This window comes from Camellia sinensis, chromosome 1 (genome assembly GCF_055761805.1).
Source record: "Camellia sinensis isolate YWXY chromosome 1, ASM5576180v1, whole genome shotgun sequence".
Classification (NCBI taxonomy): domain Eukaryota; kingdom Viridiplantae; phylum Streptophyta; class Magnoliopsida; order Ericales; family Theaceae; genus Camellia; species Camellia sinensis.
Window position 1 is genome coordinate 230,275,323 of NC_138961.1, and position 17,977 is coordinate 230,293,299.

Sequence of the window (17,977 nt, forward strand, 5' to 3'; positions counted from 1 at the left end):
TTATTAATTTGTTCACCACTGCGCTAATGGCTGAAATGCTGTTTGTTTAATGGGAAATTCTTGGAAAATAAAAAGGGCCAAAAAGAAAAGAGGGAAAATTTGAAATCTTCACTAAAAGTTGTAGAAATTGTAATGGAAAACTTGAAATTAGTTACCCTAATTGTAACTCGAAAAATAATCCCCTAGCTATAATTTAGGCACATAATAATAAATAAATAAAAGAGTTAATTACCTAAAAGTTTTATTTATAAATATTATGGTCGCTCAGGTCTTATCTAAGATTTTTTGAACTAATAAGTCCTATTTACGATGTGTTTGATTGAGAGATTTGGAAAATGATTTGGAAAGCAAAAGATAAAAAGTGTATGAAACTATGTGAAATGTAGGTATATTTAATTCACATTTAACATATCTGTTCTTTTTTCCTTTTCAAATCTCTTTTCAAATTTTTCAACTAAACACAACATTAGTAAAACTGAAAATATTATCAGTTTTTCCAATTTTTGAAACTAAAAACATTATCAATTTTACATAACAATGTTTCAGATAATTGTTTCACTAACTGATGAAAAAAATAGAGCATGAGATTAAACGTTTTTGCCTTCTACTTATTGGTTTGATTTAATTATCCAATAAAACTGAGAATATTATCATTTTTTTTTTCAATTTTAAAACTGAGAACATTATCAGCTTTTTCATTTTAAAGTTTTTTTTTTTTTTTCACATCAATGTTCCAACATCATACTCCTTTACAGACACAAATTTTTTAGTTTTGCACAAAAAAATAATTTTGTTTTTCCATTTTTTTCAAAAAAAAAAAAAAAAAAGAATTCAATGCGTTTGGTTTCAATTTTCTGAATTTAGTTTTTTGAAAATTAATTTTTTGTGTTTTTCATTTTTCTATTTTTAGTGAATATTTTTAAAATTTTAAGCATTTTTTTTAACTTTTTTAGATGCATCTTACTTAGATGCATCTAAAAAGTAAAATTTTAGTGAAAAAATATTTTTAAAAATTAATAAATACACAAAAATATGAAAAATGTATTGAATTTTTTTTATTTTTAGTATTTAGTGAATTTTTTAAATATTTTTTTACAAAAATTATACTTTTTAAGTGTATTTATGTTAGGTGTGTCTAAAAATTCAAAAAAAAAAATTGCTTCAAATATTAAAAAAATTTAGTAAAAACAAAAAAAAATACGAAAAATAAGAAAGTAGAATTTTCTGAAAAGTGTTTTCAAAAAACTGGAAACAAACATAGTAGGTTTTTTTTTTTTTTTTTTTGCACATAATTTTTTTTAGTTTTTCCAATTTGAAAGTTGATGTTTTAAAATTTTGAAAATCAAAATAAATATCAAATCATCATGTTCCTTTATAGATAATCATAAATGATGAATAATTATTATTTGAAGGATAATTCTGACTATTAAAAAATTAATGGGACTTGAAAGTCTAAAATATTTTAATTAGGACTTAATAGAATATAAGTTCATAAATTAATATTTATACGTAAATGTCCCTAAAAAAAATATTATACAAATTAACAAGTCTAATGTATTTTGATGTATTTTCTTCTAATTTTGAGGAGGTTAATATAATTAATTTATTTATTTTAATTGGTAAATTCCTTATTGAAGATTAAAAAAAAAAAAACACACAGATTTAATCACACCAAAACCCCTCAACTATTAATAAATATCATTTTGAACCTCTCTCATTTATGAATTTGTACATGTAAACCCTTTTAATTATGAAAATTATACCAATACAATCTTTTTAAATATGATCTACAGAGATAAAAGTGATATTCAGCTGATGAGAGGGCTTGATATAATCAACCCAAAAAATAAAAGGAAACACAGAACAGTGACTCTAGCGTCTCTCTCCGGCGAACCAGAGATCTCCAGCGGCAAAACCAGAGGCTCTCTCCTCTCAATCTTTCGTCGTCTTCTCTTCTCTTTCGTCCCTCTCTCCATTCGAACTCTCCCTTAGAGTAAACAATTCAAGATCAAACTCTGAAACAAGAATTGAACTCTTGCACTTATTGGTTGAAACTTCGAATTATTTTGATGCCCATTAGATGTTCGATGAAATGTGTCAAAAAAAAAAGTGCAAACATCGTTGGGATGTGGACCAGGGTTGTCACATATCCATTTAATTTCTTCTAACATATAAATGACTACTAATTAGCAGCCACCAAGTTTGTAGGAACTAAACAAGTTTGAAAATGGGTTGCTCACAACAATCTGGTTTCTACCTCCATCTAATGGATACAAGCTCTACTTGTTCTTCCATAAATAAATAATAATAAAAAATATCCTAGTTTTAGTGAAGTTTTACCCTTTAAATCCAATTAGCAAACCAAGGGTTGATGCATGTGACCTGGGTATTGTCCCAAGTATGCATTATGTAATAACTCATTGTTGTATTGGGTTTACAATACAATAAAGAAGACAGTTTGTCCTGTTCAGCTATTATAACAAGAAAGAAATTAACCCTGCAATAAATGTTCATTAGCTTTAGCTGTTACATACATCAAATTTAAATGAATTTAATGACTGTTAGAACAATATATTAAATATATGAATGTGTTATACAAACAGATGAAATAATGCAATAAAAGAATTACTCTTTATTAGCCTATTTAATTGTACATATCATAATGATATTGAGTAACCTATGGTTGGTTTTGTTCAATTTTCATATCAACAATGTGTTCCAGCAAATTAAACCAACAGAACACATCATTACTAAATGAAGGTCAGTGTTTTAGAGCTTCACAATGCAAAGAAGACACATCTCAAGGACCTCAGAAAGGCGATCCTAGTGGTACTAACCTTCGTTCTTTTCACCATCGTCCATCTCCATCTCTGTAACAACTGGTCGACATTTTCTTTGCAGTTCCCTGTAATTTCCGCTAATGGTTCAGCAAGACTTACATTGAAGCATAATAGATGCAACATATTTAAAGGAAACTGGGTTCCATACGCCGAGGGGCCTTATTACTACACAAATTCAAACAAGTGTGTGGTCGATGATCGACAAAATTGCATAAAGTTTGGAAGGCCAGACAGTGGATACATGAAATGGAGGTGGAAACCAGATGGTTGTGAGCTGCCTCGCTTCGACGCGGCTCAGTTCTTGGAGCTTGTGAGAGGCAAGTCCATGGTTTTCGTTGGGGACTCTGTGGGAAGAAATCAAGTTGAATCATTGATGTGCCTGTTGGCTACTGTTAAGTGTTCTCTAACTCGTTAATAAAATTATAATGTTAAATGAGATGGATGAGCTACCTTTGCTAATTGTAATTTTTCTATCAGATGGCCAGTCCTGTAGATGCACCAAGTGTGGGAGGAGCAATCAGATGCTGGCTCTACATCGATTACAATTTTAAACTAGCAATCATATGGTCCCCAAATTTGGTCAAGCTATCTGTTCCCAACCAAAATGGTTCCTCCATCGTGGGTGTCCTGAATCTATACTTAGACAAAGTCGACGAGGCATGGGCAGCTCAAATTGAACATTTTGATTATGTGATCATCTCAGCCGGACAATGGTTCTCTAGGCCATTAATATACCATGAAAATGGTAAGATTGTTGGGTGTCACGTATGCAAAAACGAGTCCATCACCAGTCTTTCGAGGTACTATGGATACAGGATGGCCTTGAGAACCGCCTTCAAGGCCATTCTGAGCTTACCAAACTTCAAGGGGGTGACATTTCTAAGGTCATTCTCTCCGACACACTTTGGGGGTGAGGATTGGGTGAAAGGAGGGAATTGCTCGCAGACAAGGCCATTTCCGCAACAAGAAATGGAATCGGATGAGAGTAATCTAGAGTTCTACTTGACTCAGGTGGACGAGTTTAGGGTGGCAGAGAGAGAAGCGGGGACGAGAGGGTTGAAATTTAGGTGGTTGGACATTACTGAAGCCATGGTTATGAGGCCAGATGGTCACCCGTACCACTATGGCCACCCACCAAATAAGGAGAAACATATAGCTGATTGTCTCCATTGGTGCTTGCCTGGTCCTATTGATTCATGGAATGAATTTTTGCTTCACATGTTGAATATGGAAGGACAAGAATCAGTTGATGCAACACTCTGATAAAATGTGTTGTGCATCAAATTATACCAGATAAAACTTTGGATTACAATATAATGTTAGCAAATTATGAACACAATTCCTCCCTTTCTTTTTTCATCCTAGTCTTTCATTCTTTAACAAATTGTTGGATTCAATCCCAATTTCAGCAAATCCCGGTTCATATAAAACATTGTCAGATAATACAATTAGTTTCACACTTTTAACATAATTACACCACTCTTTCTTAAATTTTAATTCACATAACATGTAGAGCAATAGATCATTCAATTTGGACTCTTTTTCTTTTGTGTACCTATATTTTGAGTTTGTAATGAGAAACTGTTAAAAAAGAAATACTCATCAGAAAAAACGAAAAAGAGAGAATGATATTGAAGATAGTTGGACAGACTCCAGCCTTTTTTGAGTCCTTCTTAGGTGGCGTTCTGTATTAGTGACTTGATCTTCAAGGTATGATTTTTTGTTTTAATGTGTCCATTGTGTAGGTACTCGCAGATGTTGACAGAAGATTTCTCTGGATTTCCGTGGTTCTCATCGTTTCTAGAGTTTGTGAATTTGATAGTATTCATTTTAGTCTTATGTTGTTGTTTGGTGTCTTCTATTGAATTATATTTCTTCCTTACTAATAAAGTTACCACTTTCTCAAAAATGTGCACTTCATTTTTGTTTGGTAACGGGCAAAAAAAACATTGAAATTTGTATCAAAATGTTTTTTTAAAAAAACAAGGGAATTCCTTGTTACAAATTTTTTTTTGTATGCTATACCGGTTATGTTTGCATGTTCATTTGAGCTAAAATAGTCATATAGGACAAAATTAGTTATTCTAGTGAAATATGACAAAATGTCATATTCGTATTATAATCATTTCATTTTTTTCTTCTAAAAAAGTCAAAAAGTCTATCTCAAATGACGCTTTTTAATCTCAGGCAAAAATAGCCAAAAAATAAAAAAACCAACCCACATCGCAAACAAAGGCACAGTTTTTTGACAAATGTTAATATTTTGATAGAGTTTCAATAATTTGTGGTTTAAAAATAAAGTTATATATTTTTGTAGTAATGTCACGTATTTTTACAGTAATGTTACACATTTTGTAGTACAAAAATGTTTCGATGAAAAAACATGTAAAATTATCTTTAAAATACATAACTTTATCAAAAAAGTACAAAACTTGATTTTCGAATAATAAATTATCACAACTCTACAAAAAAATATATATATAACATTTATCACAAAAATATATAATATATACCAAAAATTTACATAACCAAGTTCCATATATAAATTATGAATTATTTTATTTCCATCTAAGGAATGGACCAAATTAATCAATCATCCAGATCATTTAGAGCAATGTTAGGGATCATAATAATTTTATTAAAAATTTTATACAATATTGATATAGATGTAAGATTTACAGTACATAAAACCCACGCTCATATAAGCATTACGTAAAATGTTTGATAATTTTTTTCAAAATCTCTAACATTTTCACGTCTAACTTTTTCAAAAGGAGATTGCTATTTTTTGTTATCTTTCCTTTAAAATGTGGTTGCTATGGAATCAGACATCGTTATCCGTATTAGGAGACAATCACAATTAACATTCCATTATTTATCACACATTTATCTTCCATCTATGTTTGGATTTCATCAATGCCACATAGTTTTAAAAATTTATTAAAAAATAAAATATATAAATCAAATTTATTTCCGGGATTACGTTTGATGATGTAGTTTTCCCAACGAGAGATGGGTCGGGCTGGTCCAAGCTTCCAATAGGTTTGTTGGCCCTGAAGTCTATGGAATGTCCCTGCAAAAAGGTCCAATGGGGGCGGTAATCCCCCGGCAGACCCTCCGACAATCGAGTTATAATAGAAGAGATTGACTGTGTAGAGAGAGAGAGAGAGAGAGAGAGAGAGAGAGAGAGAAAATGAGGAATGAAAAACTTAACCTTTGTTGTGCCTCGGAAACTTCCTTATATCTTTTGCTCATCATTTCCTTGTCTATTCCAGTCTGTTATGTTGGCCAAAAGTCTATGTTCTAGCTTGCATTGTTCATGGTGAGTTTGTATATTCCGGCATGAGGGGGTTGTCGCATTTAATGCCGTGAAAGTCTCATTAATGGCTGATGTGTGATGCAATAACTTTGTAGGATCTTTGTCTGCTTATGTGTCTAGGCCCCTGTTTGGCAAGTATTTGAATGTTATTGGTCCTGGCCTAATATTGATTTTATTGGGCTTTGATAACTGGAATGTGGACTGGGCCTTGATCCATGGGTTGGGCCCTCCTAGGTACCGATCGGTATCAGTAGTACCCCACTCCCGAGTGCAGCTTTAGTCCAACGAAGGAAATAAGAAAGGTGGAGGAAGTCTGTCAAGCTTGGGGGGTGGAGCGGGGTGGGTGAGTGGAGAGCAATCAAGCGGTGAGGTTGCCGACAGTAGGGAGGGCCGACCGCGAGGGTGGGTGAACGGGATGGCCGATTAGGAGAAAGGCTAACCGTGAATGTGGCCATCAGGATGGCCGAACGAGAGATGGGCTGACCGCGAAAGTGGCTGAGCGGGATGACTGATCAAAAGGAGGGCCGACCGTGAAAGTGGCCGAGCTGGATGGCCGATCGGGAAAAGGGCCAACCGCGAAGGTGGTCGAGCTGAATAGCCGACCGGGAGGCGGGGCGACCGCGAAGGTGGCCGAGTGAGATGGCCGATTGGGAGGAGGGCTGACCGCGAAGGTGACCGAGTGGGAGGAGGGCCCAGAAAAGAGTGACGGCGCGCGGGGCTCGAGGGTGTAAAAGTACGTACTGATGTGAAGTGAAATAGACGGGGAAGAGAAAAGAAAATTAGTGGGACGAGGAAAAGATCATGGCCGTATACGTAGTACAACAAGGATTGCTGATGAGGGAGACGAATAGGGTGTAAGAGGGGAAGGGTTCGGGAAAGTGGGTTGTTGAAAAGGCGGGGGTTTAATTGTTGTGCGAAATTTCAAATTGGCGAATTTTAACCGCGATCCTTGGAGGATTGGTAAACCTTGGGCTTTTGGACTTGTGCGTTTTACTTACTTGCTTGCAAAAAACCAGCGCATTCCAGATTTAAGTGACTTCATCACAAGAGATTCGCCTGTCTGGTATATTATAAATTTTCTGGCTCCCGCAACCGAAGCAATAGTGAGAAACGTGAAGGAGATGGCAAAACACAAACCGCCAGCCATGGGAGTGGATGCACTGGAAGAGGATGATGGAGTGGAGTTGGCAGAGCAGTATAAGGCCAAAAGGCAGGTAGAGAGGGAGGCGGAGTGGGGTATGATTTGTGGATTCCAAGATGAAGTCAGCGACAACCTGGCCTTTGATAGCTGTTCGTGGTCGGTAAGAGATGTTATTGGCACTTTTGAGATCTTTGAGTGGATTGGGAGGTTGCCTACCGTTTGGTGTTGCTGCCCACTACAACAAAAAGCACATTTGGCGACCAAACAATTAGTTGCCAAAAGTACAAATTTTGCCGCCAAAAGAATCGGCGACAAGTACACAATTGGTCACCAAAAACCTGTCACTAAAAGTATTGGCGACCAAATCAGAAATTGTCACCGTATGTAGACATTTAGCGACAAACAAAATTGGTCGCCAAAAATCATATATTTTGTCACTATAAAATTCTAATTTGTCGCTAAAAGGTTAAAATTTGGATAGGCTATGTAGTTTTAGTGACAAATAAATGTGTCGCCAAAAGTACTATCTAACGATAAAATTAGTTTGGTCGCTAAAAATCAAGTTTTAGCGACGAATATGTTTTGGTTGCTAAAAGTTCTTGGAATAACCACTAACTTTTAGCGACAAAAATAATATGTTGTCGCCAAATATATTAACAGCGACCAAAATACCACCTATCACTAAAAATTCACTACACAAATTTTGATTTTAATAATTTTCCTGTTCAAAATAATCCAAAACACATGTTTTTCTGTGCACAATATATACACAAATGTAATGTAAATAATAATACACATGTTCAAAACATTCATAATAATTCAAAATTAATAGCTACTAAACATTCCAATAAACATAATTACAATTCTCTGACAATCTAAAACATTCATACCAAAGTACTTACAAACTATTAACATCAAACCCATAAATACATTACCAAATCCTACGTCAAAATATTTTTAAAAACACAAAACCAAATATTTTGATGCTAAACAACTAACCAACAAGTCATTTACCAAAATCCTAGGTCAAAATATTTGCAAAAACACAACACCAAATATTTTGATGCTAAACATTTTATCCATAAATCATTTACCAAAATCCTATGTCAAAATATTTCTAAAAACACAAAATCAAATCTTCTGATGCAGCCCGAACTATTTTTCACCATTGCCAATCTGTCACATGAAAAAAGAAAAAAACAATATTAGATTGACAAAAAAAAAAAAAAAAAAAACCTCGATATGAATTTCACAATTTTGATTTTAATTTTATAACGGGAAGTTCAATCGGGTGCTGTTTGCTCATACAAGTCTATTTAGGCTTGAACAAGCTGTCTGTGCTAAGTTTCAATGGTTTCAGTGGTTATTTTGCAATTTCGACCCCTCGAACGGACATTTTAAGTCTTTTGTTTTACATTTTTACTTGTAATTTTCTAACCGGAAATCCAATTGAGATATCGTTTGTTCCTACAAGTCTATTTAGGTTTGAACAAGCTGTCTGTGCCAAGTTTCGGTGGTCATTTCGCAATTTCGGCCCCTGAACGGGCCTTTTAAGTCTTGTGTTTTATAATTTTTCTTCTAATTTTCTAACCGGAAATCCAATCGATGTCTCGCTTGTTCCTACAAGTCTATTTAGGATTGAACAAGTTGTTCGTGCCATGTTTCGGTGGTTTCGGTGGTCATTTCACAATTTCGGCCCCTGAACAGGCCTTTTAAATCTTGTGTTTTACATTTTTCCTTGTAATTTTCTAATTGAAAATCCAATCGAGGTCTCGTTTGTTCCTACAAGTTTATACAGGTTTGAACAAGCTGTCCGTGCCAAGCTTCAGTGGTTTCGGTGGTCATTTCGCAATTTCGACTCCCGAACGGGCCTTTTAAGTCTTGTGTTTTACATTTTTCGTGGTAATTTTCTAACTGGAAATCCAATCAAGGTCTTGTTGGTCCTACAAGTCTATTTAGGCTTGAACAAGCTGTTCGTGCCAAGTTTCGGTGATTTTGGTGGTCATTTCGCAATTTCGGCCCTCGAATGGGCCTTTAAGTCTCATGTTTTACATTTTTCCTTGTAATTTTCTAACTGAAAATCCAAACGAGGTCCCGTTTGTTCCTACAAGTCTATTTAGGTTTGAACAAGCTGTCCGTGCCAAGTTTCGGTGGTTTCGATGGTCATTTCGCAATTTCGACCCCCAAACGAGCCTTTTAAGCCTTGTGTTTTACAATTTTCCTTCTAATTTTTTAACCGGAAATCCAATCGAGGTCCCGTTTCTTCCTACAAGTCTATTTACACTTGAACAAGTTGTCCGTGCCAAGTTTCAATGGTTTCGGTGGTCATTTCGCAATTTTGGCCCCCGAACGAGCCTTTTAAGTCTTATGTTTTACATTTTTCCTTGTAATTTTCTAACCGGAAATCCAATCGAGATCCTGTTTGTTCCTACAAGTCTATTTAGGTTTGACCAAGCTATCTATGCGAAGTTTCGGTGGTTTTGGTGGTCATTTCGTAATTTCAGCCCCCGAACGGGCCTTTTAAGTTTTGTGTTTTACAATTTTCCTTATAATGTTCTAACCAGAAATCCAAACGAGGTCCATTTTGTTCCTACAAGTATATTTAGGCTTGAGCAAACTGTCCGTGCTAAGTTTCGATGGTTGCAGTAGTCATTTCGTAATTTTGCCTCCCGAACAGGGCTTTTAAGTCTTCTGAACGAAACTATTTTGTAGTTTGTTCAACACAACCATACATATTAAATGAAATGCTTGTAGTGATTTGAAAAGTAAATTCTAAAAAATATACTTACAAAAGTGTTTGCCAATAAGATTCCTCTGATGGATAATCATCTTCATCAACCTGCATGCTTGCCTGATCCTTGCTCATCCTCATAAACTTCTCAATCTCTTCAAATCTTTTGTTTTGCATTTCAATCATTTTAGCTTGCTCTTGTGCTACCAGGTTCTGGGCTGCAATTTATTATTGCTGGACCTTGGACAAATTCTTCAATGACTCTAGTGCTTGTGCAGTAACAGAAGATCTAGATGATGATGGTTTTGGACCAACTCCAAAGCCTTTTAAGTATCCCGATTTCTTTCCAAGAATCTCAATTGACAGCCGCTCCTGAGTTAAAGGTACTGCCCCAGGCTCTAAAGACTCTTCACGTCGCTTTTTCAAAGCTTCCTATCAATTTGTAAACAACTTCAACAAATACCACCATTTACGTAATTATGTAACTTTATTAATTGCCATACTTACATGTAATTGACCACATATTGGGGCTACCCAATCCGACTTTCTCTTGCTCCAATGGGAATCTTTGTAGAAGTCTACAAAGTCAGTCTTCTTGGTACCCTAATTCCATTTAAAAGTAAGCATACATAATTAATTTACACTTTTAAATATAATAAATGCATTGCCTGTTTATACATTACAGCTTGAAATGACTTGGAGCCCATTGTATGATTATTTGGTAACCTCGATCGACTATCCGTTGCTTTTTTAGCCAAGTTCTGCAAAATTAAATGATTAGTAAAATTAAATTGAAATTACAAGATGATTCTTTAAATTAGGAAATTTTACTTGATAATCACCATCAAGACATACATGATCGATCATGTATACATGACCTATCATGTATACCCAAGCCTCATAATCGACCCTTTTGTATGGTTTATTATAAGGGTGAACACCAACGTCTACTAACTTCGAATAATGAGTCTTCATCTTGTTACGCCAACTTTGTAAAGAGTTTTACACTTTTTATTGACTCCTTTCCGAATCTCTTCATCCTTATCATAATTAACAATGTCAAATTTATCCTGCAAATATAATGAATGCTTTTATTAATATCAAAATGCTAGTAATGGTGATAATCTAATTATCTGAAAAACAGCAAATACATGTACCCAAACTACTTGAATGATTAGGGCTTTATGAATCTCATCAATCTTGTCCCACTTTTTTATGCCAATGATTGGAGCAGCCATCCTTATCTGTAAGCAAGTTCATTTGCAAATGGCGTGGCATAAGGCCCTACTGGCACCTTTGCATCTGCAGGGATCCAAACAGGAAGTTTTTCACCACCATTGTTAGCTATGAGATGTGCTATGCTCTTCCCTCGAGTCTGACCCATGACTTGTCTAGAACGAGTACGCAAACTAGTTGTAGATGGTGTATCCTGGGTAGTAGTTGCATTTATAGATACTGCAGCCTGAGTAGTACTTGCATTTGTAGATGGTGCAGCCTAGGTAGTAGTTGCATTTGTAGATGGTGCAACCTGGGTAGTAATTGCATTTGTAGATGGTGCATGTTGGATACTTAGAGCATTTGTAGATGGTACACTCTGAGTAGATGGGGTTAAATTAGGTGGTGCATGCAGAGTAGGGGCAGCAATTCTAGCTGCAGCTTGTTGGGAAGGTAAAGGAACTTTGGATGATACTACATGTCAAACTTTACCAGGGCTTGCCATCTAGCACAACAACTCAACAATTACATTTGTGAAACATATGTAAAATAAGCAATTACATTAACATCAACGTCTATATAATAGAATTAATATCAAAATATAAGTGATAACTAAACAATAACATGACATAAAAAACAAAACAAAAAAATAGACACACACACACACACACACAGAGAGAGGGGGACACACACAAACACACATACAAAAAAAAAATCTTTTTGAATTATCATTGTACTCAAACTCAGAGGCACTTAAACAACAGTGTCATAAAAATCATCAGTGGCATAACAATTAAAGTTCTATGTCAAAATCTATATTAGAATCAAAATTACTATGTAACTCATCTTCTTGAATAGTCAATGCTCATAGTAATCATTTTCATTATCGCACCCCTCTTCCTCATCAACACCATCGTTGTGTGCTCGACTAATTGATTGTAAAACCACCTCACTTGGGATAATTTGAGGATCAATGTCATTCCTATGAAGTGAGATTGTCACGGGGTTTTCAACGCATACTGGGACAACATCGGTTGTTTCATTTTGTTGCAATACATTATCAGGTTCAAAGCCATCTTGTTCTGGTACATCCCATATTCCTCGATGTTGTAGTCTTTCTACAACTTTTCAATGTTCACTTAACTTTGTATCATCAACGTAGAAAACTTGTTTTACATGACTTGGTAAAACAAATTGATCATCTTTATACCATCGACTTCTTACATCAATATTTGTGCAATGTGTATCGATATGTAATGTTCTATTGCTACCAGTATTAAATCATTCACATTGGAATAAAACAACTCGATATCCAAGTATGTAATGGATCTCCCACATTCTATTCAAGTACCCATCAAAGTCAATTGTTTGTCCCTCATGCTCTTCTTCCACAACTAACCCACTATTTTGGCATTTATGACTACTATCACAATCCTTACTATGCAATCGAACACCATTAGAAATGCAAGCTGAATACAAATTAACATTCACACTAGGACCATTTGCTAATGACCACAAATCATCAGTTGCTTCTGGTAATCCTTGAGCTCGTAATTGGTTCATCTACACAACGACATCAATTTCAATCATTAGGTTAGTATTCATATAAGTATAGTTGAATATAGTTTGGGATTATATCTTCCATGTTCTTTGAACCACTTGGGGAATTCCTTTTTCTATCTCTTTGTGATGTCACGTGTACCTTGATTTTCTAAAAGATTCTTGTGTTTGCCTACTTACAAACATATGATTCATAAGTAACATATTATATTGAAAACATAATTCTACAAAAAAAACAATATTAAGAACGTACTCTAGATAATGGTCCAGTTCGAGGCTATTATTCAAGATAAACCAATGATCCATTTCACGTTCTTTCTGAGACACGTTAGAAACCCTTGTAATTAGCCCAAAAGGACAAACATTTTGTGTGAACAGCTCTAACCCCGACTCATGCACACTAACATCAACATTTCGTTCCTCTCGATTAAATACAATTTCAATCTCACCCAGATACATTGAGAAAATTGTGAGACACTCCTTGACAACATAAGCTTCTATGATCGAACCTTCTGGATGAGCTCGATTTGCAACATATCCTTTTAAAGTTCCAAGTAGCCTATAAAACAAACAATAGAATAATCTTATTACACACACATTCATATTTTTATAAATATATATACAGGTTGTGCTACAATTTAAGTATTATAGTGTTTTAATAAGTTAGTAAGTGCCTTTCAATGGGGTACATCCACCGATATTGCACAAGCCCACCAAGAATGGCTTCACGCGGCAAATGAATCGCCAAATGGACCATCACATCAAAGAATGCTAGTGAAATTTTTTTCTCTAACTTGCATAGTATGAGTATTATGCGATCTTCTAATTTTTCCAAATTCTTCATCTTCAATGTCTTCGAACAAAGATCTTGGAAGAAATTTCCCAACTCAAATAATGCGACACAAATATCATTGTGAAGATATCCACGCATTCCACTGGGAAGAAGTCGCTGTATAAGGACATAACAATCATGATTTTTTGGGCTTGTTAACTTATCACCTTTTGTGTTCACACACCTTGAGATGTTTGCTGCATAACCATCAGTATACTTAATTGACTTTAAAAACTCACAGAAAACCATGTCTTTCATTTGAGGATAAAGTGTACAATGCTGGGGGCTTTTCAAAAGACCCATCGGCACGCTTTTTAAGTGCAACTCCTTCCTTATTTTCATATCTTCCAAATCCATGCGTGCTTTTTCTGTGTCTTTGTTCTTTCCATCTATACTCAGTAATGTTCCAAGCAAACTATAACATATATTCTTCTCTATGTGCATAACATCGAGGTTGTGTCGGAGTTTAAGTGTTTTCCAATATGGCAACTCAAAGAAGATGTTTTTTTTTGTCTAGTTCAATACTGGATTTTCCCTTTTTCTTTTCTTATTGGTTGGATGCTTTCCAAATGGTTTGAGTGTCCCTGAATCCAATTGTTCTAAGATTTGTTTCCTTGATAACTCTAAAGGTCTTGACACAAACTCAGTCTTACCATTATAAAGTTGACTCCTTCGCCAAGGGTGGTCATCAGGCAAGTAACGACGAGCGTCTGTGTACCCTATCTTACCTCTCAACCGTTGTGAGGAAACATTTTTGTTACAGGTGGGACAAGCCAAATAACCTTTCGTACTCCATCCTAACAAGTTTCTATATGCAGGAAAGTCATTAATTGTCCACGTAACAGCTGCATGCATTTGAAAACTTAATTCAGTTGAGGCATCATAAGTATGCACACCATCTTCCCACAACTCCTTCAACTCATCAATTAATGGTCGCATGTAAACATCGATATCTCTCCCTGGTGCTTGTGGTCTAGGGATAAACAATGACAGCATACTAAATAATTGTTTCATACATTTCCAAGGAGGCAAGTTATAAGGCATAACAATCACAGGCCACATACTGTACGAGTTACTCATGTTTCCAAAAGGATTGAAACCATCAGTGACCAACCCTAACCTCACATTTTGAGTATCTTGGGAAAACAAAGGATATTGCCTATCAAAATATTTCCACGCCTCACCATCAGCCGGGTGTCTCAATATCTCATCATCTACTCGTTTCTCTTTGTGCCATCTTATATCTATTGTTGTTTTTCTCAACATATATAATCTCTGCAACCTTGATGTCAATAGGAAGTATCTTAAGATCTTGTGAGGAATTTTTCTACCTTTTTCATCATTCAACTTGTATCTGGACTCTTGACAAATCGGACAATTCTTTAAATTTGCATTCTCTTTCCAGAAAAGTGCACAATCATACTTGCATGCATGAATCAACACATATCCAAAACCTAAGTCATGTAAGAATTTTTTTGGCTTCATAAAGAGTCCATGGAATCACTTGATCACTTACCAGTATAAGGTCCTTTAATATCCCCAACAACATGTTGAAAGACTTATTGCTCCACTTATTCAACACCTTCACATAAAGCATCTTAACAACAAATAATAAAAGAGAAAACTTACAACACCCAGGGTACAACTCTCTTTGAGCATCATTCAACGATTTGTTAAAGTTGGACACGCCCTTTTTTTCAACATTGTTAGCCGCATCATCGTCATTGTCATTATCATCATTCTCCTTATCCTCTTCATTTTCATCATCATTTATGATAGTCCCCATGTAAATATCTTCTAACAAATTTAGGATTTCATCTAGATCTTCGCCTGTCTCTGCTTTTATTCTATCCCCAACACTTCCAAAGTCATTCAATGCATGAGATGGATTCATGGGAACAGATTCCTCGTGATGCACCTAAGTCTTATAACAAAAGGACATCCCTTTCACAACTAAATGATACTCCACAATTTTACTAGTATGTCATTCACAATTCAAACAGTCCATACAAGGGCAACGAATCTTATCATTTGGCCCTACATTCATCATTGCAAATTGAACAAAAGCCTTCACCCCATCTCGATACTGGGAACTCATCCTATTCTTAAGTAACATCCAACTCTTATCCATATTTGGTCACCTACAAAGCCATGGTTATGTGAAATTCCTTTGAATTAGAGAATTTACAAGATTATGGTTCCATATCTTTTGGTTCCCCACAAGATTATGGTTCCACATCCCTTTCACAACCAAATGATACATCACAATAGTAAGTGATAAACAAGAATTACTATTCAAGTAGAATATGCAATTTAGAGTAAAGGGTGAAAAAAAAATTGTAATGTCTGTCAAATAGTTCTTTGAGCCATCTAAGTGTTTGTCATATCATGAATGCTCAAAACATTAGATAAAAAATGTGAAGCTTCTAACAGCCACAAATTTAATATATATATATATATATATATATATAAAGTGCCAAAATTTTCTAAATAAATTAAAAATGCCCTAACATGTAGTCAAAGCTTACTTGATGTAGTAATTGCCTCCAATGAATTATTATAACTTTTTTATCTCTCTGCATTAGCCAATAACCTATAACATTTGAATTGTAAATCAAAGTTTAAATTAAATTCGCACTATACATGAAATTAATGGAGAGTGGGCATGAAATGAATGTCAAATAACATATAAGGATACTTATGTCCTATCTTTATTTTTTTTATACATAAATGAAAAAGGAATAAGAAACTATGTTATCACTATCTTATCAATCACAAAATCTAATCCAATGGTTAAATTTTTAATTTTATTTATTTATTAGAAATTCAAAATTATGAAACTAATATATATTCAAAACATTAAATTTGTATCCTTTTCGGATGCTTCAAGTTGGTCTAAGTATGGGGGTCTGAAGTACCGCCCGCTCTTAGTCATGTGATCTACTTCCTCAAAATACCAGGTGTCGTTTGGCAGGTTTTGGCCCCAATCTTCATCAGTATGGGCAAGATGGAGATCATCATATTCCCACCATACTCCTCCGACAACCGATAGGCAATTGTCTGGTTCCGTCGTGATTACTCTTACATCACAGTCATCCCCCGTAGGAGGTTCGGCTCTTCCTAACTATTCCCATCTCTTTCCTGTTCAAACTACTTCAGTGCGACTTCTTGTTCAGTATCAGCGGTACTAATGATGCTCATTTCCTGAGCGAAATTCTTAATACCGGTGCTCTCCGGCAACTTCCCCTTGTCCACGGCCATTCCAGCCCTTGTAGCAGTTCCTGTTTCCAGCTATTCCAACTTTGGTTAAAATCTCCCATCCACATCAAGCTCGTCACTGAGCCACCCTGAATTGTTTACTGATCCATTCAGATCAAACCAATTAATCTGCACATCCCCTGAATCTCGCACATCCCCAGTAGAGTTGCCAAAAACCGTGGACTCGCCTTTTTTCGCTCCCCGCCTTTCTAAAAGGGTTTAAAAAGAAGGCCTCACAGTTCGGACCCCCGCGGTTCTGAATCTAGTCTTACAAGTGCAATGTGAAACTGATAAATACCAAAGAATTCATATCCGGTAAATCTTTTTGGAAAATCGATTTTAAATCAAATAATGCCAAAATTGGACTGCTTTGCCAGATACAGAGTCGCCACCTAAATATTTTTTTTTTGGAAAATTTAGGAAACCTTGATTCGTGCCAAAGGCCACGTGTCCGTCATCACCAAAGTTGCTTTGGCTCGGAAACTTAGGTACGAGGAGGGAAGGTCATGAATTGAGCACCCCCGCTCGTCCGATCAAAGATCAGCCTCTACTAACCATGATATGTCATTTTATAAACATTATACGTTTTTATTTCGATTATTAGCTGACATTACTATGTGACGCGCACAAGCAAGTATAGACTAGTCGCAAGAATTGGAACATTTTAAGTCATGTTTTATTTTTGAAAATGGTTTGAATTTGTCACCCTCAAGTGGGCTTAAAACGCAGATTTGCCATCAAACAAGATGGGCTTAAAACATGATTTGTCACTTCGCAAAGTGGGCTTAAAATACACGTTCGTTGAATTGTTCCAATTCAAACAACAAAGCCTTCATCCACAAGCATTCATGCAGTTAATCATTTAAGCAAATAGCCTCATGGAAAGTATGCGAAACATGATAATATGGCAATCACACTCATGCAAGTATGCTACAGACTGCCCCAAACTCTCTCCGCGCACGAGGGCGCGAATTGTATTCTAGCTACTATAGTTTGGACTCCTGTCACGGTTCTAAATCTAATCTCACAAAGTACAATGTAAGACTGATAAATCGCCAAAGAGTCCAAATCTGGCAATTGG

General features: G+C 35.5%; 1 protein-coding gene across 1 annotated transcript; it reads left to right on the forward strand.

The window, feature by feature from the left end:
* The first annotated feature begins 2,648 nt into the window (after positions 1-2,648).
* Positions 2,649-4,225, forward strand: LOC114285494 (protein trichome birefringence-like 19). Its single transcript, XM_028228536.2, has 2 exons — positions 2,649-3,231; positions 3,318-4,225. The coding sequence occupies exons 1-2, from the start codon at positions 2,755-2,757 to the stop codon at positions 4,101-4,103; spliced, it is 1,263 nt and encodes a 420-aa protein (XP_028084337.2). The 5' UTR covers positions 2,649-2,754; the 3' UTR covers positions 4,104-4,225.
* Positions 4,226-17,977: the final 13,752 nt, after the last annotated feature.

Excerpts from the sequence above, each read along its gene's own strand:
- LOC114285494 (XM_028228536.2), top strand. The coding sequence starts at position 2,755 with ATGAAGGTCAGTGTTTTAGAGCTTCACAATGCAAAGAAGACACATCTC. Across the intron at positions 3,232-3,317 it reads TGATGTGCCTGTTGGCTACT|ATGGCCAGTCCTGTAGATGC; the intron begins GTTAAGTGTTCT and ends TTTTTCTATCAG.